The 27,181-nt window shown below is 51.3% G+C and overlaps 14 protein-coding genes across 14 annotated transcripts; 11 read left to right on the top strand and 3 right to left on the bottom strand.

Moving 5' to 3' along the window:
* Positions 1-606: 606 nt before the first annotated feature.
* N7498_006098 (uncharacterized protein) lies at positions 607-1,074 on the top strand (the record flags this gene model as incomplete). Its single annotated transcript, XM_058453160.1, is given in 2 exon segments — positions 607-933; positions 946-1,074. 2 exon segments carry the CDS (start codon positions 607-609, stop codon positions 1,072-1,074), a joined length of 456 nt encoding a protein of 151 aa, XP_058307351.1.
* A 72-nt stretch (positions 1,075-1,146) lies between these two features.
* Positions 1,147-1,924, top strand: N7498_006097 (uncharacterized protein; the record flags this gene model as incomplete). Its single annotated transcript, XM_058453159.1, is given in 2 exon segments — positions 1,147-1,581; positions 1,595-1,924. 2 exon segments carry the CDS (start codon positions 1,147-1,149, stop codon positions 1,922-1,924), a joined length of 765 nt encoding a protein of 254 aa, XP_058307350.1.
* A 535-nt stretch (positions 1,925-2,459) lies between these two features.
* On the top strand, positions 2,460-2,990 carry N7498_006096 (cupin domain-containing protein; the record flags this gene model as incomplete). The annotated part of the gene is made up of 2 exons (XM_058453158.1): positions 2,460-2,753; positions 2,823-2,990. The coding sequence occupies 2 exons, from the start codon at positions 2,460-2,462 to the stop codon at positions 2,988-2,990; spliced, it is 462 nt and encodes a 153-aa protein (XP_058307349.1).
* A 1,118-nt stretch (positions 2,991-4,108) lies between these two features.
* N7498_006095 (uncharacterized protein) lies at positions 4,109-4,387 on the top strand (the record flags this gene model as incomplete). The annotated part of the gene is made up of 1 exon (XM_058453157.1): positions 4,109-4,387. One exon carries the CDS (start codon positions 4,109-4,111, stop codon positions 4,385-4,387), a length of 279 nt encoding a protein of 92 aa, XP_058307348.1.
* An 810-nt stretch (positions 4,388-5,197) lies between these two features.
* Positions 5,198-7,049, bottom strand: N7498_006094 (uncharacterized protein; the record flags this gene model as incomplete). The annotated part of the gene is made up of 2 exons (XM_058453156.1): positions 5,198-6,257; positions 6,316-7,049. 2 exons carry the CDS (start codon positions 7,047-7,049, stop codon positions 5,198-5,200), a joined length of 1,794 nt encoding a protein of 597 aa, XP_058307347.1.
* Positions 7,050-8,097: 1,048 nt separating this feature from the next.
* On the top strand, positions 8,098-8,808 carry N7498_006093 (copper transporter family protein; the record flags this gene model as incomplete). Its single annotated transcript, XM_058453155.1, has 2 exons — positions 8,098-8,636; positions 8,688-8,808. The coding sequence occupies 2 exons, from the start codon at positions 8,098-8,100 to the stop codon at positions 8,806-8,808; spliced, it is 660 nt and encodes a 219-aa protein (XP_058307346.1).
* Positions 8,809-9,896: 1,088 nt separating this feature from the next.
* Positions 9,897-11,402, top strand: N7498_006092 (uncharacterized protein; the record flags this gene model as incomplete). The annotated part of the gene is made up of 1 exon (XM_058453154.1): positions 9,897-11,402. The coding sequence occupies one exon, from the start codon at positions 9,897-9,899 to the stop codon at positions 11,400-11,402; it is 1,506 nt and encodes a 501-aa protein (XP_058307345.1).
* A 530-nt stretch (positions 11,403-11,932) lies between these two features.
* On the bottom strand, positions 11,933-13,286 carry N7498_006091 (uncharacterized protein; the record flags this gene model as incomplete). The annotated part of the gene is made up of 3 exons (XM_058453153.1): positions 11,933-12,549; positions 12,599-13,130; positions 13,188-13,286. 3 exons carry the CDS (start codon positions 13,284-13,286, stop codon positions 11,933-11,935), a joined length of 1,248 nt encoding a protein of 415 aa, XP_058307344.1.
* Positions 13,287-15,099: 1,813 nt separating this feature from the next.
* Positions 15,100-15,369, top strand: N7498_006090 (uncharacterized protein; the record flags this gene model as incomplete). Its single annotated transcript, XM_058453152.1, has 1 exon — positions 15,100-15,369. One exon carries the CDS (start codon positions 15,100-15,102, stop codon positions 15,367-15,369), a length of 270 nt encoding a protein of 89 aa, XP_058307343.1.
* A 202-nt stretch (positions 15,370-15,571) lies between these two features.
* On the top strand, positions 15,572-15,890 carry N7498_006089 (uncharacterized protein; the record flags this gene model as incomplete). The annotated part of the gene is made up of 2 exons (XM_058453151.1): positions 15,572-15,681; positions 15,734-15,890. 2 exons carry the CDS (start codon positions 15,572-15,574, stop codon positions 15,888-15,890), a joined length of 267 nt encoding a protein of 88 aa, XP_058307342.1.
* A 542-nt stretch (positions 15,891-16,432) lies between these two features.
* Positions 16,433-18,312, top strand: N7498_006088 (putative acetamidase; the record flags this gene model as incomplete). The annotated part of the gene is made up of 4 exons (XM_058453150.1): positions 16,433-16,473; positions 16,521-16,924; positions 16,973-17,443; positions 17,489-18,312. 4 exons carry the CDS (start codon positions 16,433-16,435, stop codon positions 18,310-18,312), a joined length of 1,740 nt encoding a protein of 579 aa, XP_058307341.1.
* A 999-nt stretch (positions 18,313-19,311) lies between these two features.
* N7498_006087 (uncharacterized protein) lies at positions 19,312-21,216 on the top strand (the record flags this gene model as incomplete). Its single annotated transcript, XM_058453149.1, has 2 exons — positions 19,312-19,864; positions 19,931-21,216. 2 exons carry the CDS (start codon positions 19,312-19,314, stop codon positions 21,214-21,216), a joined length of 1,839 nt encoding a protein of 612 aa, XP_058307340.1.
* A 2,289-nt stretch (positions 21,217-23,505) lies between these two features.
* On the top strand, positions 23,506-24,123 carry N7498_006086 (uncharacterized protein; the record flags this gene model as incomplete). The annotated part of the gene is made up of 1 exon (XM_058453148.1): positions 23,506-24,123. One exon carries the CDS (start codon positions 23,506-23,508, stop codon positions 24,121-24,123), a length of 618 nt encoding a protein of 205 aa, XP_058307339.1.
* Positions 24,124-24,575: 452 nt separating this feature from the next.
* N7498_006085 (putative MFS transporter Fmp42) lies at positions 24,576-26,690 on the bottom strand (the record flags this gene model as incomplete). The annotated part of the gene is made up of 3 exons (XM_058453147.1): positions 24,576-26,061; positions 26,112-26,274; positions 26,321-26,690. The coding sequence occupies 3 exons, from the start codon at positions 26,688-26,690 to the stop codon at positions 24,576-24,578; spliced, it is 2,019 nt and encodes a 672-aa protein (XP_058307338.1).
* Positions 26,691-27,181: the final 491 nt, after the last annotated feature.

Below are 27,181 nucleotides of genomic sequence, written 5' to 3'. Positions count from 1 at the left end.
GTAGCCAGGCGGTGTAGGAGTGTGGGTGTTGGGAGGTCATGTGATCTACTAAGGGCGGTGTGAATGTTGGGCAGAAAGGCGAAGCGCATGGATTCGGAGACGGGCCTCGGGAACCCCGATGGTTGGCCACGGAGTTACAGTAGTTCCCCTCCCGCTTGTACACAACCATAATAACTTATATCGCAGGCAAATCGATACCCGAGTCTCCTAAATAGTACACTTAATTCCCCGGGTTTCTTTCTCTACATTACTCGAAATTGTTAAATTAGGAAAGTCTCAAACGACTCATATACCGCTTGGCATGGGCGGGAAACAAGTGGGGTGCCTAGGGGGCTGCGAGCTACACCCCACCAAAATTGGTGGGGATATGCGAATTATCGTGTTTTTTTACATTTAACATTACACTCTTTCCAGCTACCTTGAATTTATTATAGCCTCCCCGGTGAAAGCTCTTACCATGGTATCTCACAGTACCGCAGCAGAAGCTCTCCACACCGCACCGATTTCGATTAAAATGATCACGACGCTCACACAATTGCCAACGGAGCTTCTGGATCAAATTGCCATACACACCATTCCAAAGGGGTTTGAGAGCCTAGCATTAACATGCAAACGTCTTCATACACTCTGCACACCGTCCTTGAGCACTACAACAACCTCCGCTGGCATTTCCAGGATTTCACATACTGCAAGACAAACAGGCCATTCAAATTCAACCAACAGCTACTCGAGTTTCCTGACACGGCAACCTCAGCGTTCAATTTGATCTCACGGATTGTTATTGAGCCAACTGTAGGCCGCTACATTCAAGAGGCGGACTTTGGGGGCGACAGCTGGCTAAATACCCGATTCGCTTCTGCCACCCGAGAGATAACAACATATAAAAATCGCGATGAAGCTGTGCGTCGACTTCTCGCGGATTCGCCATACCTCGTTGAAGCATAGCTTGACTGGAAGGAATATTATAGTGCTATTGAAGAAGATCTCAACGCCGCTCGCTATTCACAACATGCCGCTGCTTTTGTTCTAACACTTCTACCAAATCTCAAAAAGTTCAATCTATCTAGCGCGTGAAAACCAACAACCGCGACCGAAAAGCTCATCGCTACCGTTATCCAGCGGGCTAGGCAGGCACCCCACAAGAACATGCCTAGCCTTGCCCAGGTCACCACAGTCAAGGAGACCAATAGAAAATTCGAAATAGGCTGGGCGGTATCATTTATAGCTCTACCGCGCGTCCAATCTTTTTGTGGCCCCGATTGCATAAGAGAAGGCCCCCCTGACGAAGCCATCGGATCAAGATATCCGCACTCTGACTTCAATTCTATGGTTGAAATAGTTGAACTTTGGGACTCTTGCATCGATGAAGTGGCTATTTCAGGTTTCTTGAAATACACCCCGTGTCTAAAATCATTGACCTACTGGCATTTACCGAGAAATAGCAAGGGGCACCAGGATTGGGATCTATGCCGATTTATTATAGCAGTTCACCATAAGGTCGGCAACCACCTCGAGAAACTCTCTGCAATACCAGTTATTTGGAAACCACGCTGCTCGATAACCCCTTGGCAAGCTATTACTGTGCGGCTTTCAGCGCCTGCAAAGTCTCGAGCTTCCCCTTGAAGTTGTCATTTGTAGTCTCGCAGCTGCAGAATTAGCAGAACCTGAATCCTCGAACTTCGAGTCTTTACTTGGTGACCTTGTACCCGCCTCGGTCTCCCAGCTTTCTTTATTCTCGCGTGGTAAGCACCCTCATAAAAGGGCTGTCGATCTTCTGTTTCGTGAATTTGCCTCTCGGAAACACCTTCAGACACCTGCCTTAAAGGAAATCCGCCTGACATGTCCTGATGATGCGGATGATTCGTACAAATCGCAGTGTGCAAAACTGGCAGCGGAGATGGACAAGGCGAATGTAGCCCTGTAATTGACAAAAGAATTCATCACGATCATTGGGGAAAATGATGGCGAGGAATGGCTCGTGGAAGAGGAACCGTGACTGGTATTTCCGTGGGAGCCTTTTCAATTCTGTGGAAAACAGGTGAATAAAGGTGAATAATGGCGATGAGGCTTTATACGGAAAGAGTCCTAATAGAATGTTGATATTTCTGAACGGTCTTCCATCACCGATTTGGACAATTAAAGCCTTGAGACAGTGAGAGACGGAAGCATTATTGAGAATTGTTGATTTGTATTGATTTCATACGGGTGGTCAGCAAAAACTATAAATGTGAAACATCAATAGGAATAGCTCGGAAACCCTTTTGGGTCATGGTCTGGGCGCGCCTCGAGTCAGCATACGGGTCTTGGCGGTAGCCTGGAACGCAACAGCACATGACTTGGATGACAGGTTATAAGATAAGGCGACCTCCTTCGGAGGTGAGATGGCATTTTCCTCATACGTTTTTTCTAATATTCAGTTCTGTGCCCGTCAACTCGAGTAGCCAGCCACCATCACTAATATGGCAAGAGAATATACCGCACAAGAAGTCATTGAGGCTTTGAATCTCTCCCCGCATCCAGAAAAAGGGTACTACATCGAGACATTTCGCGATAGCAATTTGTCAAACAATCGCTCCAGCAGTACCTGCATCTATTATCTTCTCGAGCGCGAAGCTGGATTTTCAAGATGGCATCGTGTTTTAGATGCCGCTGAGGTATGGCATTACTACGCTGGCGCCCCTTTGCAACTGTCCCTATCCTGGGATGATGGAGAACCAACTCGAAATAGTATTTTGGGGATTGATCTCGCAAATGTGAGTTGCTAAATGATTCATTGGCTGCCTCTGGCCATCTAGCGAGTATACTAAATACTATTGTTAAAGGGCCAACGGCCGCAAGCCATCGTTCAGCCCTCTGAATGGCAGCACGCGAGAACTATGGGTGACTGGACGCTCGTCGGGTGTACGGTGGCACCAGCCTTTCTCTTCGAATCGTTCGAGATGGCTGAAGCGGGATGGGAGCCCCGGCTGGCTGTTAATGTTCCAGAGTGATGTGTGTCTCATTGTTTTCTCATGCCGGGTGAATGCAAGGTTTTGATGACGAGTTCCAAGGCTATCATATAGCATCAAAGATGGCATGACATAGCATGGAAAGCAAAGATATTCAAGTTTTGAATTTTTGATGAAATGGAGAAACAAAAGGTCGGCAGCGGCACTGTGAAATGTAGCAAAGAGCTTCTCTAAAGAAACGAAGAGTCACGCTAACAGATGTCATTACGGCTCATCGACCGTTACCCGTTGCTGTGCGTGTGAAACCTCAACCCTCCTCGCGCTAAGCCCAAAAAGGAGCATTCTGGGCCAGTGGCATTCCAGCTGACAGAAGGCAATGCAATTTTTGGGGGCTAAAATCGCCCGTTTGCCCCATACCATGCTGTGTGGGCTGGATGGATCTGGACTAAAGAGAATTGCATGGAATAACATTGTTGTCCGACTAAGGGCGGCGCAGTACCAAAAGCTAAAAATAGCCGTTTCTGCCATTTCTTCAATTCTCCAGGGGCCATTAGTCTAAGGGGCGAGCCCCAACATCATTATAGAGAATAACACCGCCTCAGTCTTGCTCTACCTTGCTTATTATTCTTGAATTTATCTACAAAATATCACCAAAGATAGACTGTCGCCTTTCTAGTCGTGGACATCTAAAGCTGCCTTTCGATCGCAATGTCGCAATGGGATCGTTCGGGAATTGACCGCGTTCTACAAATTCCTCGTCAACACTCACATCCCCGACTCGGCACTGAAGCTGCCTCCCGAAGGCGGCTGGCCTGAGCTCACAGACGAGTGGCTTTCTTTTAGGGGAAAGGATTCAACTGTCAATGATCTGATTCGTCATCTTCCATACATTGGATGGGATAGACCGGGAGAACATTTCCCGCTCTATCCGGACACATTTCCGGTCGACTTTACGGGCAACGTTCTGCAATGTGATCCAAATAGATATGAGGTTGATTCACTCGAGGATCTCGGGATAGGGGTTGGAAAAAGCGTAATTACACTCGCCAACTGCATTGGTCGTATCGGTTATTGTTTCCTATTAGATACGAAGGGAGGAACCATCACCAAGGTAGATGCTCAACAACCCACGGACCCAATAGATGTCTCACACAATCAGGATGTTCGTTCGGATCCCCTCGCTCTATTTACTACGCAAGTCGCAAATACTGATTGACATTCCACAGGGAACCGATGATAACGAAGCGGACTATGACCAGGTGGATGACCAAGCATTAGACGACGAAGGAGGAACCGAAGAAGAGTTGGACGACGCCGATGATCCTCCAAAGTGTCCAGAGACCTGGCGTGAGCAGCCAACATATACAGTTCCCAACTTCGTCAAGATGATCATGGAGGAATACCGAGCTTTTAAAGTAGTAACTCTTTCGCAATCCTAGACAAACGACATATACTAATTTATGGCTCAGGTTGCCAGCAGTCCTACTGCAGTAGTTTGGAAACATGATTTCGGATCAGAGCTAGACGAAACAAAGGACATTTATCGTCGGCATCGCTGGCTCACTGATAATTATCGAAAAGACGAATGCCTCGAGGCAGTGGTAGAGCTGTATCTTGATATTCCTTGAATAAGAATGCATGAATTAATACGCAATTATTGAATATGGGAGTACCTTTATCTCCATTCTAGATCCAAAATTTGAATTCTCAGGCAAGCCTTTGGGAAGAGAATTCCCAGTGGAATCCCATCGACACGGACATGTTGAAGGAGCGGATCTTAGTTGGGAAGGATCTCGGAGCCAATTAGCTAGGGCATGATGAACCAGCCGATACTCCATACCCCGGCGTGGAGGAAAATGGCTAGTATTGTGGCTATCGAGGTGTCCGAGACGGACGGTGAGTTTCGATATACTTAGGAGTCATGTTCTTTGTTCCTATGAGGTAAACCCCCAAGTGGACCAGTGTGACATTTGGAGGGTTATTCTCGTGAGTATGGAATGACGATGACCGATGAAGTCGACGATGAAGAGGGCGAGGATGAGCATGCTGATGAATTTAATGACGTCGTAGATATCCGTAGAGAGGAACTTGACTTCATCGCTCTGTTTGTAATATCGGCGCTGAAAATTTCGGGCAGTTTCGTGGCCGCACACGTCTGAGATAATGATAGTGGGATTGTTTACCTAACTATATGTATTCACATTCATGCAATAGGATAATGACGCTCTTAACTTGGGGTATGTAAACATTTAGTAAGAGAAATTCTCGGTATGAAGCCACAACGCCCTCGCAGTGCCAGCCTTCCTCGCCAGAATATGACTCTGGACCTCCGAAGCAGCGTACTTGACATCGTGGGTCATAGATGACGGACCGCAAACAACAACACCAACAGAGACGCCATCCTGGCTTGCTACCTGGCGAGTAAGTGCTCGTAAATCAGGCCGCCCAGCAAAGAACTGAATACCGAAGATTTCCGTTGTGAGCGGTTTGCACTCCTTGGATTCTACACTCTGTGTCTTAATCTCGCTCTCAACTTCCACTTCCTTGCTCTCGGTTTCCAGGCCAGTCCGTCCGGTGAACGTCTCGTGGATGTGGATTGAAATTCCCGGAATTAACGAGTCGCGGCCCTGTCGCTTGGCGATATCTTCCAAGGCACGGGTATACCATGCACTCATGCCGGGATCACGGGTTGCCACAATAACGTTCAACTGACTCTTCTCTTCTTGGGGATTAGAGAATCGAGTAAAGTCTTCAACCATCGACAGGGTCAATCCCGCGCCGGCGCCTCCACCAATGATGAGGCTTTTGTCGAATTCGTCCAGCTTCCCGGCTGGGATTCCACCGTATGGACCGTCCATCAGAACCGGGATCTGTACATCGGGATTCTTCCTAGCCATAGCCATAAGACGACCCGTCAATCCGCCGCGTGTTTTGACATAGAAGACTAATGTGTTCTTCCGCCCGGGCTGAGGAACAGAGCAAATAGTGAACGGGTGCGCGGTCAGCGCGTGTGCACCGCATGTTAAAAACCGGAGGAAGATGTGTTGCTCAGGGTCCCATTCCATGGTCGTCTCGATACTGATGCGCAGGGTATCGTTTGACTGAGCGACGAGTCTGGCTTTGTTCCGGATGCCATGTTCGAAGAAGGTCTTGCATTGGGCGTACAACCAGCAGAGAGTATAGATCACTGCGGTGGCGATGAAGTAGTCCCACGATGACATGCGGAAGTCGCAGTGGAAGAAGAAGAAGATGACAAAGACCAAGGCCATGAAGAGGTGGGTTGATTTGAAAAATTCGTAGTAGCGGTTGCTGGTTTTCACCGTCAGAATAATGCATAAATGGTTATCACGAAAGAAGAATGTCTTACCGAATCCAAGGGATGGACATGAAAGTAAGCCAAGCTTGGGCGATGAGAGCAACGACTCCGGTCACCCAGACACCACCGTCATTCCACTGCGCGCGGATATCACCCTTCCATACGTGGAACACGATGAAAGGGAAAGTGTGAATCAAGGCAAGCACGAACATGGCCCAGGCAACCCAGTTATGCCAGATATTCAGCTTTTCATGAGAAATACCAGTCAAGGCAGTAATCGGGTTCGCCTTCGCAGCAAGGACAACCAGGAATGGCATGCAAGCAAGTGCCATGAAGCCGGTACGGGTGGCGATGGGTGGAGAGTTGCCATAGCTGATCTCCTTGGTATTAGGCCAGTAATACGGCTTCGGTCCGAGAGTCATGGAGAGGAAGTAAACCAGGCCTGCGCCTCCGAGGAGAAGAGCACCCAATGAATTCGTGTTCCATCCTGCGATTCTCCAGCTCTTATATGATAAGAAGCGAGAGAACGCGACTAATCGTGACCAGACCGGGTTCTTCTGGAAGCTTTTCGGGAAGACGAGGGTTAAGATGTGGGCGATTGTGAAGATCCCGATGGCGACCATGAAGAACGCAACGGTCGGCAACGAGAAGCGATGGTCTGCCTGGTACCAATTCCTCCAATATGCAGACTTATAAGCGCATTGCTCCGGTGTCATCGTACACGCCCCAGGGTTGCGGTCAGAATGCAGCATGACCGGCTCGGTCAGCCATGGTATCATCCCCATGGCTACAGATGGGTGTCGGAGCTACCTCACGACGTTCAATCTGTATCGAAATTTGTGGAAGTGAGGTCAAAAATGAAGTCCGAGTCAATCCACAAAAATGGATAGTATTAATAATAACAGGTATAGATTCAAAACTCGCGTGGGCTTTCTACGTTCAGACAGGGTCCACTCTGAATTTGCTCAAGTTTACTCCATAAACGCTTACCTGCTCCAACGTGCTCTTCAATTTCTTGGCTTGGCTTGGTAGGGCTGTCATTTCTTGGCATGTCAAAGCTCAATTTTCATCCTTCTTCAGTGGCGTCTATCACAGATGGAGTTTGCGTTACAGGGATTTCATACCCTGCGCGTTGCACAGCATCCACGATCTACGATCCAATGTTCTATCGCTGGACACACGCTGCCATGCGACTCAATGCCTAACCGGAGACCACCGGGAACACGTAAATGATATAATTCAGGGCAATGAAAGCCACGCACGGTCCACGCGGTTCAAGGTGAGCATATTTGCGTGCATTTCATGTGGATCTTCCCGCGTCGGATTAGCCCGATCGCCCCAAATGCACCAATCACGCCGAATTAGCAGGTCTGAACGGAGACGCGCACGCGGTCCGAGCATCAAACTTCTTCGCATGGCGGATTTGTGTCGGACGCCCGCCCATTTTGCCCCCCTGAGAGTCTCATGAATCAGCGCATGTCGTGACCGATATGGTATAGTATGCTCCGCAGAGCTAATATGAGCAAGCTGGGCTGCCCCCTGGCAAATCGTTTTCTCGCTGTGGGGTTGCGGGAAAAGACCCGCACGCTTCAGAGATGAATCTGGTTATCACTGCCTTTTTCACGTGGCGGGGTCCATTGTCAGTATTTAATAAAATGCCCCGTGGCTAGGCCACTTTTCGGGTCACGGCCAATTCTACTTGCTCCGGACATATATTCGGTGTCATACCTTGACGCAGCTTGTCGCATCGAATATTCAATTTGCGCATCTCCGCCCAACGGATAGGGGCACCTCCCAACACCAGCACTTACGATCGGCACATCACCTTCCAAAATGGACATGAGCGATATGACCACGTCCATGTCGATGGGCATGACCGGTATGGCAACGTCCATGTCGATGGCGACGGCGACATCAACGGGGTCCATGTCGATGACCATGTCGATGCCCTCTTCAACCACCACCGACTCCATGTCCGGCATGTCCGGCATGTCCGACTCCTCAATGACCATGTCCATGGCCGATATGGTCATGACCTTCTTCACTTCATTCAAGACGCCTCTCTTCTCCAACGACTGGACGCCAACGACCAAGGGCCAGTACGCCGGTACCTGCATTTTCCTGATCGTCTTTGCCGTCATTCTCCGAGTCCTTATCGCCATCCGACCCGTTCTCGAGGGTCGGCTATGGACGGATGGTGTGCAACAGGCCACTCTTGGTGGTCATATGGGTCAGAAAACCGAGACTAGGCATGTCTCTGGTGTGCAACTGAGTATGCAAGAGCTCGGCAACCGGTGGTCTAGGTGGCGGGTTAATCCTGCCGCTGCTCGCGCGACTTATGAGGTGGTTATTGGAGGAATTGCATACCTACTGTGAGTTTTGATTCAATCCTTTTTCCAACGTCCGATACTAATACGCGGCAGGATGATTGCGGTGATGACCATGAATCTCGGGTACTTCCTGTCGGTTCTTGGAGGCATCTGGCTTGGGACTTTCATTATGGGCAGTGCCGCAGCTCACACTGAATGGGTTCATCATATATAGTGCTTCACCATTGATACTGAGACATACTTTGTGACTGTACGATTTTGTATATAGACAACGAATAATCAACGGATCTCGGCAAAACTTGTCTCTACCGAACATCGATTAGTCCCGGATAAGATCCTTCCAAGGCTGTCCAGAAACCTTTATGTGAGACAAGCCCCGGCAATTCCAAACCGATATTTAACAGCCCCAGCCACGAACCGCCCGGGAAGCTTGGAGTGGCTTGTGTGTCGAGCGGGCAGCCATCGAGTGGCTGATTCTGGCTTGACGGAACGCGTCAGACGGCCCGTTAAAATGAAGCGAATAAGGTCCAACCAGCCCAAATTGGTCAAACGTTCGACGCTCGCAAGACTCCAATCCGCGTCTGATCCGCGTCCGCTATTCTTATCGGCGGATAAACTCGCCTTGACGGTTTGCCAGTCGCGGAGAGTTTTTTTGGGAATCATGCAAACGTTTAGGGGGTGTTATGCTCTACTGGGTCAGCTATAGGAGAAATGGAAGTTCCACGGAACGTTATGGACTATTATTCAGACCTCATTATTGCTCTCTTAAGATCAAATTCCAATATCACAATACAACATCGCTTACATTCATAGCCGCTTAACAAATAATTCGGTTTTGTTTTGTTTGTTATAAGTCGCATTTTCGAAGGGTTCGACGGCTGCTATTTGCGCCACCAGAACTTGGTATTGAGGCTCTTTCAAGTGAATGTGTTTCAGCACTATACTCCTGGATTCTGATTAGTTGGCCCTCTCTGGTCAGGTGACCCCCCACCTTTTGTTTAGGTCTGTTGCGACTCCTCTCTCGCCAATTCGGTTCTCTCCCGTAACGTAACCTTGTGTAAACTCCATTTAAAGATCCTAAACCCCAAACAAAACACTACAAATTTCGGCACAATGTCCATTTCTGATCTACCATCGGAGATACATCACCGGATTCTATCCTATCTCCTGTGTAACTGAGATGTCGCCACTTTGTCGATACAATGTCGTGCTCTCTATTTAGTGTGTGACATGCCAACGCGCAAGAAGTTTCATCAGATCAGGATCTCTACAACCAAAAGAAGCATTCAACCAGCATTTGAAATGCTCTTGGAAATCCTGAAGAAACCGACCCTCGGGCACTATGTTCGGTATATCGAGTGTTATCCTAGACCATTGCAGGATAGCGCTCTATTTTTGCTGAGGGGTCCCCAGCGCAATCTGAGTGACGAGGAGATGACTCTGCTGCGCGCTGCAGTTCGCCGAGCGGGATTTGCCTACGAAGAGAAGCTTTTGATGAACATGCTCATGCAAAAGGAGCCACAGCGCTTTCTTGACACTGACAGTATTTATAGCGATGAAGATCCAAGTGGACCAGTCATCACACAGGCTTTGACGGCTCTCCTGATCTCGGTATCGCCGAATCTGGTTTCGATGGCCCTGGCTCCGCCCTTCTACCGATTCACCGATCTTGATTATTTTGCCCCGAATGCCGCTGGCAACGAAGAGGCTTATGGAGATTTTTGCGAAGGATATTTCTGTGAAGGATTCCATGAAGGTCTTTGTCAAGGAAGAAACTGTGTCGATGTCCAATTTCCACTCGTCCGGCTTTTCCAGGGCGCGAATGCGAGTCCCTCGGCCAAGCCATACCTTCAGAATCTGCAAAAGGTTTATCTGATCAACAGCGACGAAGGACTAGCCCAAGACCGCTACTATGTAATGTTGGACTTTATCGGGATCACGACACTTTTCGATAAACTTCTGTCCATTGAATATGTCGGCACTGATCTGATGCGGGAACACGTTGACCCGATACCTGACATTAAGTGGGACGAGTCTAATATCAGCAAGATTTCCATCAATCATGCGTATGTCAACTCGACTTTTATATGTCATGTACTGGCGAGGTGCAAGGCGGTTAAAGAGTTTCAGTACTCAGTTGGAGGCAGAGCACTCTGGGACGCACGCCCGGTGTTCAATCCCAAGGCCTTCATCAAGATTCTATGCAAGCACATGAAAACGATGGAGTGTCTTGATATTGACACCCACTTTCTTCCTTATGGGTGTCACAGCATCACAAATATTGTGAATCACGAGATGTCTCCAATGGATGAATTCGACGATCCGTTGGAGGCTAGGAACCCATGGGGGCCTTGGGAGGATGAGCAGTACGTGGAGACCGTTAAATTCCTTCGAAAGGTGTGGGAGTACAACGGGTCGCTGAGAGACTTTCTGGTGCTAAAACGTCTAAGCTTGAACGTCAATTTTCTCTTGTATTTTGCCAAGGGTGTCAAGGAAGGCCTTGGCGAGAAGCAAGATAGAGTCATGCTGGTCGATTGTCTTCCCCCCAGTCTGGAATATCTGTGTATCCGCGGATACCTAAGGGGCGAGATGGAGGAGCATGATTTCCAAATAGATGCTTTGATGAAAGCGTTCAATGCTGGCTCACTTTATCTGAAAGAAATCAATGGGGTTGAAGGAATGATTCCAGATGCTCGGGAAGTCGGGCACCCAAATATGGAGGACTTGATGTGGACATTGAAAGATGCTGGCTATGAAACGGACGGTTATAAGGAAGGTGCTGAGGACAGTAATAGGGAAGACATATAGTTGATGAGCCTGAAATGTAAATTCGAATTTGTGTTCTGACATTGGTCTTGAACCCGGTTAATGCAAATCATTGCTCAACTGATAAACGTGTTCCATTGTAACGTCGTAGCCTCATAAATGCTCATATGTAACCAAATCATGAATGTAAAAAAGATAATTGAGGTCAAAGCGCCATGTGATCGTCAGTCGTGGAGATAGCTTAGTGGAGATGCCATGTATAATGCAAAGTCCAAAGGAGACATAATATATGAGAAAACAAGCAAGAATCAAACGCTGTTCATAAATCATCAGTCATATAGGCCGTCGCAGCGGGGGTATATATCCCGCATCCTCTGCCACACTCGTGGGTATGTAACGTTTCGCAGCTGAGCTACGCACAGGACTAGTCCACCTTGACGTCCGTGGATACAAGCCCGCAGTACTGTACGAACGCGGTCGTTCAGATCCGCTGCCTCCACTGCCGGGACGACTTCCTCCTGTACTGCCGCCGCTGTAACTATCTCGTCGGCTGTCGTCTGTTAGGTACGCGTCTATGTTGTATCGAGGGCGGGGTGGACCTCGTGGCGGTGGTGGGGGAGCCGCTGTGTATTGCGGTGGTTCTGGGGCTGTAGCTGGTGTTGGGCCGTCGAAGATAAAGTCTCGGAATTTGACGCCTGTTGGCCTGGAACGAGAGCGGCCTTCTCGACGCTTGTCAGAGGGTGGCTTGATGGGTCTTGGTGGGCGTCTATCGTAGTTTTCATACTGCTTTTTCGGTGATGATGAAAGGTCTCGTGCGGGTTTACGCTCATAGGCGTCGTGAGAATGGCGTCGGGCGCGGGAGTCGGGAGGCGGTGACAGTTTGTGATGGCGCGATTTGTGCTTCGGTCTGAGGTCGAGGTCTTCCGGGTACAGTGAATTATCCGATATGTCGACATTATCTGGCGCGTCATCCACTTCTGGGGGGCTGAGAGGGCGACCATACCCGGATCGTCGGTCTCGGCCTCGTGAACGACGTGGACGCTCTGCAAGGCCAGATGGTGATGGCCCTCGCGGGGACGACACACTTGATCTACCGTCATCCGCACGCGGGATAACCCCTGGATCATGTCTGCGAGAGCTGGACGTGGGATACTCCGCGCTGAGCCGCCTGTGGTGATGGCGTCGACGGCTAGATCGATCTGAGTCAAAGTGGCTCTGGCGCCTCGAGTTGGATCTACGAGGGCTCTGCGCAAAATAATCCTCCTCGTCAGGAAGCGGATCCTTGCCCTTGAAATGGCAATTATAGGCCCCGAAGTTCGGAGGGGAGACGTGATGAACATTCCGTTTGACAAAGTCATATTCGAGCCTCCGGCAAACACCTTCATGCCACTGCATCATCTCGGGATCTGGTTCTGAAGGGAATGCATCCCGGGGAATTTCCTTGGGAAAAACCTGTCCTTGGGCATCGACAATATCCCACTGTTTGACAGCCTCTTGCAGGAACCGTGCGTGCTCATCCGGGTCCATCAACAACTGTATTGTCTGCCATCGCACAAAGCCGTTCGGTAGAAGTGAAGGGATAGATGGTGACTCATAGGGATTGGTGGAAGGCTGGAGGCTGTGAAAACATCCCAGCGACTGGTAAATGAAGGACAGCGACTGGGTCTTGGTTGCAAGAAAGAGTGTGTCATAGTTGCCGCCGACTCTGCGGTAGAATGTGGCCAGCCGGTCGGGGGTGAGGTCTGTGGTGCCATTTGAGTCAAATGAGGGCTATTTCGCAGATCAAGAGTCAGTTTGGTGAGACACGAGAATGTGTTGCGTGCTTACCAACAGCTGTGCGATGCCCAAACATAGTTGCTCTAGAAGCGGCGCAGGGCTCTTATCCGGGTTGATGAGGGTTCCCCAGTGAGTTGATGCGGACGACATGTCAGCACCATGGATTTAGAATCCTCGCGCAAGTGCGTATGAGGTGCACGAAGGAATTGGGAGCAAGGTAAGAAGATCGACAACAGGCAACGAGGGGCGGTCAGGAACGAGACCCACTGCGGGGGAGTTCGATCCACGGGTTCTGTTCACTTTATTCAAGAGGTTCGACTTTCATGTCTAGACGTGGGGGAAAACACTGAGAATAAAAATGTACGGAACAGGACTATATACAACTCTCAGCTCTGGACACTGGACCCTTTTCATGTGACTTTGGATCTCGCGTGGCGCACTCGCGTGGTGCCACCCTATGATGTCCACGTCAGGCAACACCAAGAACTCCTCCATTTTCCATACTGAAAAGCCGCATGTCAGCCGCGGGCAAAGAACTTTCTGGAAGGGTTTTACTGGCTCTCGTAGCTTGATCCTCGAATACCAAAGTGATTCACTTGGGTTCGCATGTGATAGCTTGTGGAATAATACCTGGCTCCCTGCATTGATAAAAAAATCGACGCGGTATAGGTAAAGAGGAAAAGTCATCTTTTTTTGCATTTCATTTTGTGCAGTTTGATTTTCTGGGATATCCGAATCAATCTGGACGACTAATGGTTGACACAGGTACACTTTCCATCTAGTTGGTCTATTCGGGCATGGGTTGGAAAAGCAGCGAACTGCGATATCTAGGTAGAGTACCTTGACATGGAGCTCCCATGATAATTCTACACCGTATCAACTCTAATTTGAATTTTCCGTGTTTTTTACTTATTCCAGGGTTGTCTAAGGGTTGTATTTATGGGCGGATGAAGGATTTTGAAGTCGACCTGGAAGGTCACTTACCGTACGGACATGCTGACAAAGGATAAGAATCATGAAGATGAAAGCCGAAAGCCCAGAGCATTCATACACACATCCATGTCTCGTTGAACGCCGTTTGCCAACTCAGTTGAAACTGAAAGCGTTAACCTTATACAAACTCGAGCCTTGGCATGAATTTCCCGATCTGACAGACGCTACCACGTGGAGATCTTGGCAGGGGTTCGGGTCGGATGCTGTGCCTTTATTCTCGAAGGATATAGGTCTAGACTGGTCACTTGAGACAGAAATGCCCCTGGTCCATACCGCGTCGGCTGAAGCTGCTGCGATCTTGCCTAACAACCGCATGTGCCACACCTTTCCATTCTTGTTACATATCACGAGTCTATGTGTTTGAAGGCTGCTATTTTCTGGCGGGCCCACGAGAAAGCGAAGAGTGGCAGCAGTCTCTCGCTAACCGCACCGTCTGAATTATGTGCAGTGTAAAGAGGGCCCTGTGGTCGTGAACGAGTTGTGTTTTGGTACCCCGTTTGCCGATATTGTCGATCGATAGCGCAGAAAAGTTGCTGCAATCTTGAAAATATGCCCAGATACACATGATCAATGAGGCTCTTGTAAGATCTTAGGGCTGAAGAATGTACTGACCGACGGGTGTGTTGCTGGGGTGATCCTGATCCTATCAAGGAACAACCCCTTGATGCACAACCGCAACAAACAAATTAAGCTTCCTAACATTTCCACTTACTATAGATTGCGGCGACCAATCGTGATCTAAACATCGAAGAATAATCCAGAGCCGTAATCTCCAGCCAATGCCTCGTATCCTACCCACCTATACAGACCACGATCCACGATAATTCACCCCCAAGTGTGCTGTACTTCCCGAACTACACCCCGTGGGCGATCGAACGATCAACATTCCATACCTTAATTGGCCCTGATCCAGCCACCACAATCTGACCGCCGATTACCTTCCAAATCACCCCCCTTCATTCCAATCGACATGCCATGGTCGCATGAGGCATTTCAATGGTCTCCCATCGGTGCTGATTGGCATTTGGTCGCCATGGCAGTCGATCCGCCGTGGAAGTCCTGTCCACCGGCGCAGGCCATTGGTGGAAGGCGCCCGTCGCATATTGCGGGTTGGCAGGCCATCCTTGGTACTGCGAGTTATGCGCTGCCTTATCCGCCCAGCCTCCGGTCGTCTGATGAAGTGGAATTCCTTGCGTGGCATTTGATACAAAGCCCTCTTACCCGGCCGGTTAAGTGCTAGTCGACTCCCGTATCTAATCTGCCTCTTGTTTCACGCCCGCTACGGTCCTCACCCCACACTCCAACCCATCTACACTCTGGCTTCGTCGTCGCCGTCATTCTCAAGCTCAAGATTATCTGCTTTGTGAACCGAACACTCATCTATCTTCTAAGGGGCATCAAATTGCATTTGAGCACGCCCCTTGCACAACACAATAGAGGATATGGCCCTCGTCCGCGATCCATACTTCTGGAAACGCTTCTCCACAGCAGTCCACCTGGACGAAGAAGCCAAGAGCACAAGTACGCTCGACCTGGAATCAATGCAGAAAAGGTAAGAGGCAATACCTACAACACCGATCCAGCGCCAACTAACCAATCCACAGACAATCCGACAACTGGCTTGAACGGGAACGCCAAAAAAGCAAGCGGTCGCTCATCTGGGGCTTCGTCATTTTCATCTTCATCATCCTCCTTGTCGTCGGCGGCGTCATTATCTGGTGGCTAGCCAAGCACAACTGGCTGCAGACTCCTGAACCGTGAAGCCATCATACTTCACACATGACGTTTTAATGCATTTGGGGAAGGGTTTCTACGGCGTTAGGATCTTTGTTTGATAAATCTGGAGATATACCCACCGCGCCTCCAGGGCGGCTTCGGCTTCGTTCTTGGCGATGCTTTGAGTAGATAGATCTATGTAGCAAAACATATGGAAATACATCATGATCATTGAAATACGCCTTTGAGGCATCTCGACCCATTTCGGCAACATCAGGTTATCGACGGGTGGACCTACTCAACGGGCTAGTCGCTACCTGTCCGGTCTCTGCTAGTCAAAAAGCTCAGATACCTCAAAAAAAAAGATACGCAGACCGAATGTCAGTATTCAGTTCACGCGATAACAATCTCGTCCTAGTGTCTCCACGGTAGTGCCTAGTGGAGATAACAGGGGGCGGACTAAACACCGCTTACAAGCGGGACCTGGACCTCGGGCTTATCGGATTCGCCTCCCCCCGCAAGAGCTCCAAGAGCTCAGATAAAAGGCGGTTCCACCCCGGCCCTCTCCTCCCCAACACACCACCACCATGTTTCCTCCGTTCGACTATCTCGCGTACCGGCGAGTACGGTAATTAACCCCCTCCATCTACTTCCACATCCACTAACATCCAAAAGCAAACAAAAGCAATCGGAGCGCGCTGCCCGCTTCGCCTCGCTGCCTTACCCCTACCACCTGGCCATCACAGCCACTGATAAGAAGATCATCGACCAGCCTATTGAAGAGCTCGTCCGCGATATCCAGGACACTACTACTTCGCCTTTGAGTGTGCTACGTACGTACGGCAAGGTTGCCGTTCGTGCTCAAGAGCGTACTAATTGTATCACTGAGCTTCTACTTCCGGAGGCAGAGTCATGGCTTGAGAGTGAGGTCAATCTGAAGGGTCCGCTAGCTGGTATTCCCGTTTCGTTGAAGGACACTGTTCAGGTCAAGGGATTTGACACCACTCTTGGGTACTCGGCATTGGCGGGGAAGCCGTTTACCGAGGATGGACCTATGGTTAGGATGCTGAAGGATGCGGGTATGTATTCGCTTGACTATGGAGAGGTTTTTTGCTGATGGCTTGTAGGTGCCGTTCCTTATGTCAAGACTGCACTGCCTATAACGCTTCTTTCCTTCGAGTCTGCCAATGGGCTCTGGGGTCATTGTCTCAATCCCCATGTCCCTGGCTACTCCCCCGGCGGTTCAACCGGTGGTGAAGGTGCTCTTCTTGCTCAGGGTGGCCGCATTGGTATCGGCTCCGATGTCGCTGGTTCTGTGCGTGTGCCTGCCGCATGGAGTGGCATCTACGCGCTCCGCTGCAGTACGGGTCGTTGGCCCAAGGTCGGCGTCAGTACCAGTATGGCCGGCCAAGAGGGCATTCCCAGTGTCTTTAGTCCGATGGCTCGCACGCTGAATGACCTCACTTATTTCACCAAGGCTATTATCGGCATGGAGCCTTGGAAGTATGATTACTCGGTTCATCCCATCTCATGGAGAGGTGATCTTGAGACCGAGGCGCAGAGCAAGCCTCTTCGCATCGGTTTGATGAGCAGTGATGGTATGTATTCCGATCTCCAAGCAAGGCGTAGACTAATGTGCGCAGGTGTCGTGCCTCCTACACCAGCAATTGAACGCGCCGTGTCTACCACCGTGGCCGCTCTCACCCAAGCTGGCCACACCGTGACCGAGATCACCCCTCCAGCCAACGCCGACCCCTTGACCGGCCTCAATCTAGCTTCGCAGCTCCTCAACTCCGATGGCTGCCACCACTTCAACGCCAAGCTGCGCAGCTTCGAGCCCTCCGACCCAGGTGCCATCCAACTCAGCCGCGTCGCCCATCTACCCCGTCCCCTGCGCTACCTCTACTACCTGTACGTGCGCTACATCAAGCGCGACACAGTCCTAGCGACACTCGTTCGTGACTTCGGCCCCAAATCCGCCGCCCAGCTGTGGCCCCTCGTCGCTCGGCGCGAATCCTACCGCGCAACCTGGCACGCATGGTGGGACTCCGATCCCCAGCAATTCGACTTCATCCTGTGTCCCGCCAACGCGACCCCGGCACTCCCACACAAAGCCATGCACGACGCTGTTTCATCCTGCGGCTACACCTTCCTCTGGAACCTACTCGACTACTCAGCCGGTGTAATCCCAGTCGGCCATGTAGACCCCGTCCGCGACGCGCTTGTGGCCCCGTACAGGACAACCCTCAAGCGCTTCGGCGCGGATAACGCGATCGCTCGTGGCGCGTGGAAACACTACGACTCGTCCAAGATGGCGGGTCTCCCCACCGCCGTGCAGGTAGTTGGACGCCGGTGGCAGGAAGAACAGGTTCTTGGCTACATGGCGGTTGTGGAGGAGGCGCTGGATGCCTACCGGGATCCGCAGACTGGGAAGAGCGCCAAGTACCGCCTGCTGGAAATTGATTAGTGAAACGTGTATGGTTTAGTTAATTTAGTAGCCGGGAGCTCTCAGGGCTTTGTCAATCACAATCGCAATTTTAAGCTTTCGGTCTCCCCTCACGGATCGAACATTTTCGCCCGATCATACGTAAATCCCGTGTTACCATGCGCGTACGAGGGCCTGCAAATCAGGACTGCATGCGAACCCTCGTCATCGTGATAGATTCCTCAAGGGTGTCTTGGCGGCGAGGCGAGACGCTCGAGATCGGCGGTGTCACGATGTGTCACATTTGCGGTTGGTCCCACCGGTGCCAGACTTTGGAAGAACCAAGGCGTCCGCAAAGACTCCGGGGAAGGGAATTTGAGTTCGTGCACGCCCGATGTGTCAAGGCGAATGAGCTATCGCTTCAAGCTCCTGCACGGTCGGGCCTGGTTCAGGTTCTGGGAACTGCAGTCCTGGATCGTCGGTTGGTGATGAAATTGTCGACTCGGCTAGCTTGTATCTGGTTCCGGTGCGGCGGGTCCATCTTCCGGCGCCGTTCGATGTGATTTGACTTCGTATCCCGGGGTGGAGGACGGAGACGGAGAAGTAATCCACACGGGTCGACCGCTCAGACGGCGTAGAGACGTGGCCCAAACCAAGTAGACGGAGAAAGAGTGTAAGCCGGCGCTAAACAAACCAGACAAGCACCGCTCCACTGCAACTGCAAGTCATAACACGAGAAGCCATCGACAAGCGAGATCGCGGGTCACGGGGCTTTTCCTCGTTGGGTCTCCCACCGTGTCATCTCTCGTCCTTTCTGCCACTGGTACTTTTTTATCCCCGGCTAGTTCGTCTCCATTTATCTTAACTTATCTCACTTACCTTATTTATCACCTTACCATGTTCCTGGAACGATCCCTTGCCCCAATTTGACCCGCCCTGCCCTTCCCCCCTTCCCCTCCCCTAAGCTCCAAAGGATGCTCCCGGTTACCGTCTGGATCTCTCGCCCGCGCCGGTGATCAGGGATGAACCCCTGTAAGGATCATGGCGTCCCGAAAGAAACAGAATACTTCTCGCAAGAAGGACGGCATCCACTTCGTCAACGCCCGACCCTCCTCCGAGACTGAGCGCCTGAAAGCGCAACGCCTGGTACGAGCCCACGTCGGCCGCTGGATCTCCGACCAGACCAAGGACCGCTCGACTGCCCTCGAAGCCGCCAACACAAACCGCGTGCCTCGCCCCGTCCGCGACTCCATCTCGCCTTTGTCCAGTGACCTCGCCGGTCCTTCAACCTTTGCCTTTGTCTCGCACCCTTCCTATTCGCCTCATCGCGCAAGTGCCATCGGCCCCGTCCTCCGTCGCTTCGAGGACCGCCGTCGAGAATGGCAGGGCTCGCCGTTCCCGCCGTCGCATGCGAGCGATAGTAGCGACAGCAGTGACGACGCCAGTTCCGTCGCGGCATACTCGGGCGAACCCTTGGCCGTGATCCCCTGGGAAAGTTCCCGGATCGAACCTCTCATTACCGGCGTCTTTGATCCCTTCTGCACATATCCGTCCTCTTTCTCGCCGGAGGTCGTAAATCTTTGCGAGCAATACTGTAGGGGAATTCCATTCTGCTCTGTGCATTTGAGCATTTACTGACGGATTTCTCTTTCGCTTTTAGGCCTTTCTGTCCTCTGGCCGGGACTCATTCCGACCCGACCACACCTGAAGGAGGCCGGAGAACTGTGGTTCCCCCTGTCTCTTTCCGATCCCGCTCTCTTCACGGCCTTCATGTTCGGCTCGCTGTGTCACCAGCGGGTCCAGTGGTTAAATCACTGGGTGCCCGACGGTGCTTGGGGCCCTAAACATGAGCGCGTGTTACAGTTGTGTGAGATGGAGTCGATCAAGTTGATCAATCAGGCGGTTCGGGATCCCTCACGCGCGGTTAGCGATGCGGTGCTACTCAGTGTTATCTGCATGGCGCATCATCAGCCGGAGAACGAAAAACGTCAGCGACATCGGAAGACCCCGTTCAGCCCTCCTCTCCAGCGCTTGCAGTGGATCGATGTGTATGGATGTCTGCCACCCAACCTGATCCATATTCGTGGTTTGGTCCAGTTGGTCCGGTTGCGGGGTGGCTTGGAGAATATCAAGTTCACCGGGCTGCCCGCGATGATTAGCTTGTTCGTTCCTTTTGTCACCCTCATGTTGAGCTCTGCTAACCTTACCAGCTCGGACATTTTCACTGCCGCCATCTTCTGCACCCGCCCGGGATTCGCTTTCTGGCCCCTCGACACAAGCCGCAATGGCATCACCGTTCAGGAGTTATTAGGGTTCGGACCTTCCGACATTGAGCACGGTTTCGGCCAACTCCAGGACATCGGTGTCACACCTCAAATGGCAGAAGCATTCCAAGCCGCTTTCAACTATATCAACATCGTCAGAGCCGGTCTAGCAAACGGCTACGATGCCTCACTACTCGCCGACCAACGAAACCTTACCGAACACACTCTCCTCTCCCTTATGCCCGCCTCAGAGATCCCGACCTCCTTCTCATATCCCACGCAAGCTACCACTTATGAAATCTGCCGCCTCGCCGCGTTGATCTTCGGCGTCGGCGTCATGTTCCCTATCCCCGCTCAAAACACCCCCCTCAAGAGCCTGGCACAACAGATCCAGTCTCTTCTCCGCGACCCCACCTCCTCAGCCATGTGGTCCACACCCGCCAACCGCATCCCCCTGATCTGGGCCCTCACCCTAGGCGGCATCGCAGCCACTGATACCCCAGAACGATCGTTCTTCGTCTCGGGACTCGGTGAGACCGCTCGTCGCAGCGGCTTGACTTCTTGGCCAAGCGTCAAACGTGCCCTAGAGATAATGCTCTGGTACGACGAGGCCTGCGACGAGGCAGCAGAACTGCTATGGCTCGAAGCCAATTCCAGCCCGATCTTGCGCCCGGTCGAATGATTTCTCGGCACCTTGTAATAGAGCGTTCGCCCAGATCACCCTCCATACAACCCACCCAGCAAGCGGCCCGGTCGACTAATCTAATCCCTGCGGAACTTTTCGGTGCAACATTAAATATCAGCGCTTTCTTTGGTTGCACATTATCTCAGCCGGTAGCTGGCTGGAGACAAACTGAGATGTGTCACCGTCACCGAACTTCTCATCGAAGTTTCCCGCCTCTTGAGGATTTGAGCCTCGGTACACACCCCAATGGATGGGTTGCAGACCACGCGACCCTCCCATGGCCAGTGGCTCCGGCTGCAAGAATATACTAGATATGATGCATATATGAAAAAAAAAGCCTCGTTGGCAATGCAATCTCGTATACAATGCATTTTTTTTATCTCCAACTCTACCGAATCTACCACCGGGAGATATCTAAAAATCAATCGGAAAACACTCGCCTTCCACCTCCCACCCTGCGAATCCATCCGCGATTGGAACCCCGAAGAATACTTGTCATTGTCCGCCTTCTCAATCGTAATGATCATTCCATCCAGCCCCTCCGTGCCACACTCGAATGTTCTGACTATCGTCTGTTCGGTAATCTCGAACTGCTGGTTCGCTTCGGCTGACTCACGGAATGATCATGCGCAGGAAGTCTTATGTCTAGTCTGGCGACGGAAGGTGCAAGGTATTGAAATTAGCAGGCAAAAGCATGAAGCTCGGGAGATACTGTGTGAGGTGCTGATGAGAGTGTACTGGTGATCGAGATTGTGCCTTCGCACTCACGTCTGAGACCTGCTTTGTGAAGCGAATGCAGGATGGGTCTTTCTCTCCGCGTTTTATGCTTCGTATTCTGGACAAAACTCGTATTTGGTGTACCTATTTTTATGCGAGAGCAGGGACTTACCTGAATATCTATTTTGTATTCAATTAATGATTCCAGAGTCCCAAGTTGAAGTTCGGATATTTGTTTGGGCTGAGTTCATGGGCATTGAAGTGTTGTTGGTTCTCTTGAGAGTAATGAATAAAGACTCTAGATATAGATCGGATGTACGGAGTGAAATGGAGCTGTCATGGGGAATATGGCTGGCAGGTGGTTGGTTACCATGAGCTTGATCACGGATCGTGGGCCTAGGCCTCCAGAGTTTACTTGGCAGTAGGGGCGATTTACATATCAAAAAGAGCAGTCAGCGTGATATTTCGGGCTGCACTTCTTGGTGAGGCGGGCGACTAACTCCCAAAGTGGAGCCTTCTACACGATATATCCACTCTTCCATCCATTCTACCATCCATTCTTCTATTTGTCCAGCCATCTAACCTGAAGATTGGTAGGAGTAAAGCTAAAGATTCTATCAACAATAGACTCCCTGGGTCGGTGACATGGCACACGCAACCATAGTGTTTTACGGACTTGTCGTGGAGAGAGGAGATACTTTAGCGGCTCCACTATATGGAGGGGCATGTTGACTGCCGAGAGGGTCAACATAGTGGTCTTATTACCCTGGTAAAAGATCCATCGCTTGAGGCCTTAGCTCTCCAGATTTTCTATTTCTTGGGCCTTAATTGTGGACCCCAGCGGAGGCGACCCAGAGCCTCTAGAGACCGCGCTAAGCTATCGCCAAGATCCTTGGTTGCCAGGCTTTCCAGGAGTATCAACACAAATTCACTCTAATAACTTAACTCAGGCTATCATACTGTGTCACATGATGTCTATTTCTGGCCCCCGACTTTATAAATCCATGCTATGCAAAATAGGGGTTATATCTCCGGTGGGACGCCTGTGCCTTGGCTCAATAGATCTTGAAAAGATCAGGAGGCGTCTTTCTCCGGGCGCAGGCATTGAAAGGACGGGTGCTTTAACTATATAACTTTTCACGAAATACTACTCTGACTCATACGATCCGTCAGCAACTGCAGCCGCCTCAGGGATTGGACCTGTGGACGTTAAACTGGTTTTCTACACACGAACCCTTCCCGTATTGAGCTAGTATTATACCGAACACTAGCCTTGTCCTGCATCAGCCATAGCGCTCCAAGATCCAATGAGTGATCAACAAAATGTGACTCGGGCCACTAAGAAATCATCCTAAGGCTAAACGGGACGAACTATGCTACCCTGCCGGTCCCTGGTTGGTCTGAGTACAGCTGGTGTCTCACCTTCGATGAGGCTACTAATTAAGCGAAGCCTCATAGGATAGGTACCTGGTTTTCCTTCCATTTAAAGGGACGCAGTCGTCCGCCGCTATGTTGCTGCACCTCCTCCTGTATTTCCCCTTCATTTGAAAAGGACAAAATACCATCACCATGCGCACCTCCATTTTCCTCGCCGCAGCCCTTGCTACGCTCGCCAAAGCCGACGATGCCAGCTCCACCATCATTGGCTACTTCATTCCCCCCTGGTCCGCAGGCCTGCTCAGCCACGGCGGCTGGATAAGCACCGCCGCCAGCGTCGCCGGCATCAACGCCGAGGCCGCCACATATCACGTCGGCTGCGTGAAGGGCGCCCCCAAGACAGACTGCGACTACCCCACTTCGTGGACCATCATCCAAGGCCCCGAGACAGTCAGCTTCACGGGCAAATATATCGCATCCACCTCCGACAAGTCTACCAGCTACGATATCACTGTCACCCAGTCCTATGAGTGCTCTCTGAAGTCTTCCACCGAGTCAGCTAGCTGCACTATGAGTGCGCAAATGAGCGGGACCTACAACGGTGGCAAGTACGATGTTACCACCACCAGCAGTGCGACTTATACCTCCATGCCGATCTCCAATTCTTATTATAGGTTGACTGTCACTGGGGGACTGAGTTCGTTTACGGCTCCCGCGGCAACTAAGACCGGCGCAGCTGCCGCTGGCCCTGCGGGTGCTTTCATTACGGCTGCTCCCATGGTTGCTGCTGCTGTGGCTGCTCTGCTGTAATTGGTTTTAATTTCATGATTATTATGATGAATTGCTCGTCGTACAGTTTAATCAACTCAAAATTCGCCGACGAGAACGGCCTAACGCACAGTACCCGATCTTCTTAATAACCTAAGTAGAGGGTGAACTAATCGCTAGGCAACCATTAGTGCTCAGTGAACACCTGCACATAGTACACGTATGGTAGCATAAATCACGTGTGATGAATTTCAAGTCTTAAGATTATGACATAGGAGGCTCAAATGGCATCAAAAACAGCCGTTTTGGGCCCCCAATTCGCTGCCACTTAGTGTGAGGGGATGATTTGCTTCTTGATCTTGATTGTTGCGCGGTTACTTTTAAGGAGAATGTGTAACATTCAGTGACTGATCGAAGTTATATACGGATCATTGAGATATGAACAGGAAGATCTACTGATCGGCATCCGCCAGAAACCTTCATCCAACTCATGCTCAAGACCCGTAGGCCCTGCGCCCATCATCATCGGAAAGAAGAGGTCTCGTTTCCCAATCTCTAGCCAACACTCCTTCCGGATAGACACCATTATCATTGTGACTCGGTCTCATCTCGGCAGTAGGCCTCGCGTGACCCCGAGCAGCAATAACAGACGTCTTCCAACTCACAAACGCCACCAGAGCACCCCCAACAACAGTAACCAAAACAGTCAAGAAAGCATTGACCGGCACCGGATCCCCGCCAAACACCTTAAGCGTCAGCGTATCCAGTCCCGCCTGTGCAAAATTACCAAAACCCGCCAAGCAAATAATCAACCCGTAAACCTTGCCGAATGTCTGGAATCCAAAGACCTTGGCCGCGTAATCCGATACAGTGGTGTAATAGAATGGTCGATAGAGTACGAAAAGCATAATGTTTCCATACGCCGCTTCCACGCTATTTGGAATGCAGCCTAGGATACCGATAGCGGTGGCCGTTACCACGAGAATGGTGAGCACGGTGCGCGTTTGGAATGTATCTAGGAAGGTGCCGATGAATGGGATGGATACGAGTCCACCGACGGGAAGGAGAATGTCGAAGACGGTGTTGACTTTTCGTGCGAGTGTGGGATTGAGGAGGTAGTTGTATTGTTGACGCAGGGAGGCGACGAAGTAGTTTATGCGAAGCATCATTATGACCGTGAAGAGCGTGATTAGTACGAACCATGGTGTGGTTAGTTGTTGTAGTGCGCTTTTCCCGTGGAGTACGCCCCAGACGCCGCTGGTGTGCGTCTTGGGTGTGTTTGCGGGGATGGGTTGGGACTGTGGTGGGTCTGTGGTGGGCTGAGCGAGTGGATAAAAGATTGAATCATCGATGCCACCGGATGCTATCGATGCTGTGCCGTCGTCCAGGAGGCCCTGGATCTGGCTTACGATACTCTGTCGCTGGGCACGACGGTCGCTCCGCTCGCGCTCGGCATCCTGGGTTGTCCCGTCTACGCGGTCGGCGATTTCATCGGCGACGTGCACCGACGCTTGTTGGAGCAATTCGCCGGCTGTTTTGTAGGATGTTGTTGGCATCACTGTTATCTGGGCTGCGACGATGAAGATCGGGACGACGAGATAAACCAAGAAGAACTTCTGGCTTGATACGTAGCCACCCGTGTGCTCGTTTAGAAGCCTGAAAATCAGGAACTGGACACTGGATGCGTCGAAGGCGCCGGTCAGCATGGAGAGGATTAGTCCCGACCGCGTGGGAAACGTGTTGGATAGATGGAACGATGAGATGAAGACGAACGGGCCGCCCAGAGAGAGCAGTAGGTATCCCGGGATGTACCCATCAAAGGGCAATTGGTTGGCGAATGCGAAGAGCGCGGCTCCAAGAGCGAGACACAGACTGCCGATGAGGCCACACACCCGAGGGCCGTACGCATCCAGAATGGTTCCTACGGGCAGCGCGGAGACATTGGTTGCAACAGCGGCAATGGTGAACATGAGATTCAACCTGTCATACTTGATCAGTGTTTATTCTGCCCGAAGCGTTGAAAGAGGTACCGTATTTCCTGGCCATAGCAGACGTAAACATGCTCCTCCAGCTCCTCCTGAGTGCAGAGGTTACGATATACATTCTCGCGGATCAGAACCGGCTTGATGGCAGCAAAGCCGAACACAATTCCAGCGGCCAGAAAGCAGTACAGCACCGCTAGACACACCTGGACTAAAAATCGTTAGTTCCGTGGCTACAGAACGAAAGTTCGGCATACCGATGCGCTTAGCGGGGCTAACTTCATAAGCAGGCCTTGTCTCTGTCCAGAGATCCTTGGACCCGGGAGAGCCAGGGCCAAGGTCAGCGCTTGGGGAAGGCTCCACTCGACCGTCCCGCGTCGCCGTCGGCGACAGCATGGATCCAAACAACGAGGGGCGATCATCACGATCGTCGACACTCTCGTTCCAACCAGGCCCCGCATACGGGTTGAAATTAAGCCTGCTATACGTGGAGGGGAAGGACGACGACAACGGAGACGGAGACGGCAGGTCTGCATTCTCTGATTCTGTATCTGATAGTGCCGCGTCGTGGCGGGCACCAGGGTAGCGATCCCATCCTTCGAGGAAGGAGATGCGTGGGAGAGACATTTCAGGACATTCTAGAAAAGGTCGACAGGGCAACTTCCGAAGCTGCACTCGACGCAAGGTGTTGGCGGTAATGGACGTTCTCCAAGCCCAAGTATTCCCGGTTCCCAGTTCTTATCTCGACACGTCATGGCCAACCGATAACGAGTCAGGTGACCCGACGTTCGGTTGATTGCTGATTGCAGATGGTTAAAGTTGTTCGGATAAATGGACCAACGGATACATTGATATCCCGGGGATCCCCCCTGATGTGTCATGCCCGATCGGGCGTCAATATGCGATCCAAACCTAACTCGGCAGCTATCGCTCAAAGAGGCAGCTGGAAGACTCGGCATCTGCGCTCCCCACATCAACCACGGACGAACATACACCAGTCTGGGATTTTCTCCGGAACCAACGGGAAGCAATTCCAACCTGCCCAGATGAGGACCTGCAGACGCGTCCTGTTGGCCGGCCTACGAATCACGGCATCGGCATCCAGCGCACGGCTCCCC

This window comes from Penicillium cinerascens (genome assembly GCF_028974065.1).
Source record: "Penicillium cinerascens strain IBT 15544 chromosome Unknown contig_6_segment0_segment0, whole genome shotgun sequence".
NCBI lineage: Eukaryota > Fungi > Ascomycota > Eurotiomycetes > Eurotiales > Aspergillaceae > Penicillium > Penicillium cinerascens.
Note: the sequence above shows the minus strand (reverse complement) of the source record. Positions and strands in the feature narration are given on the sequence as shown.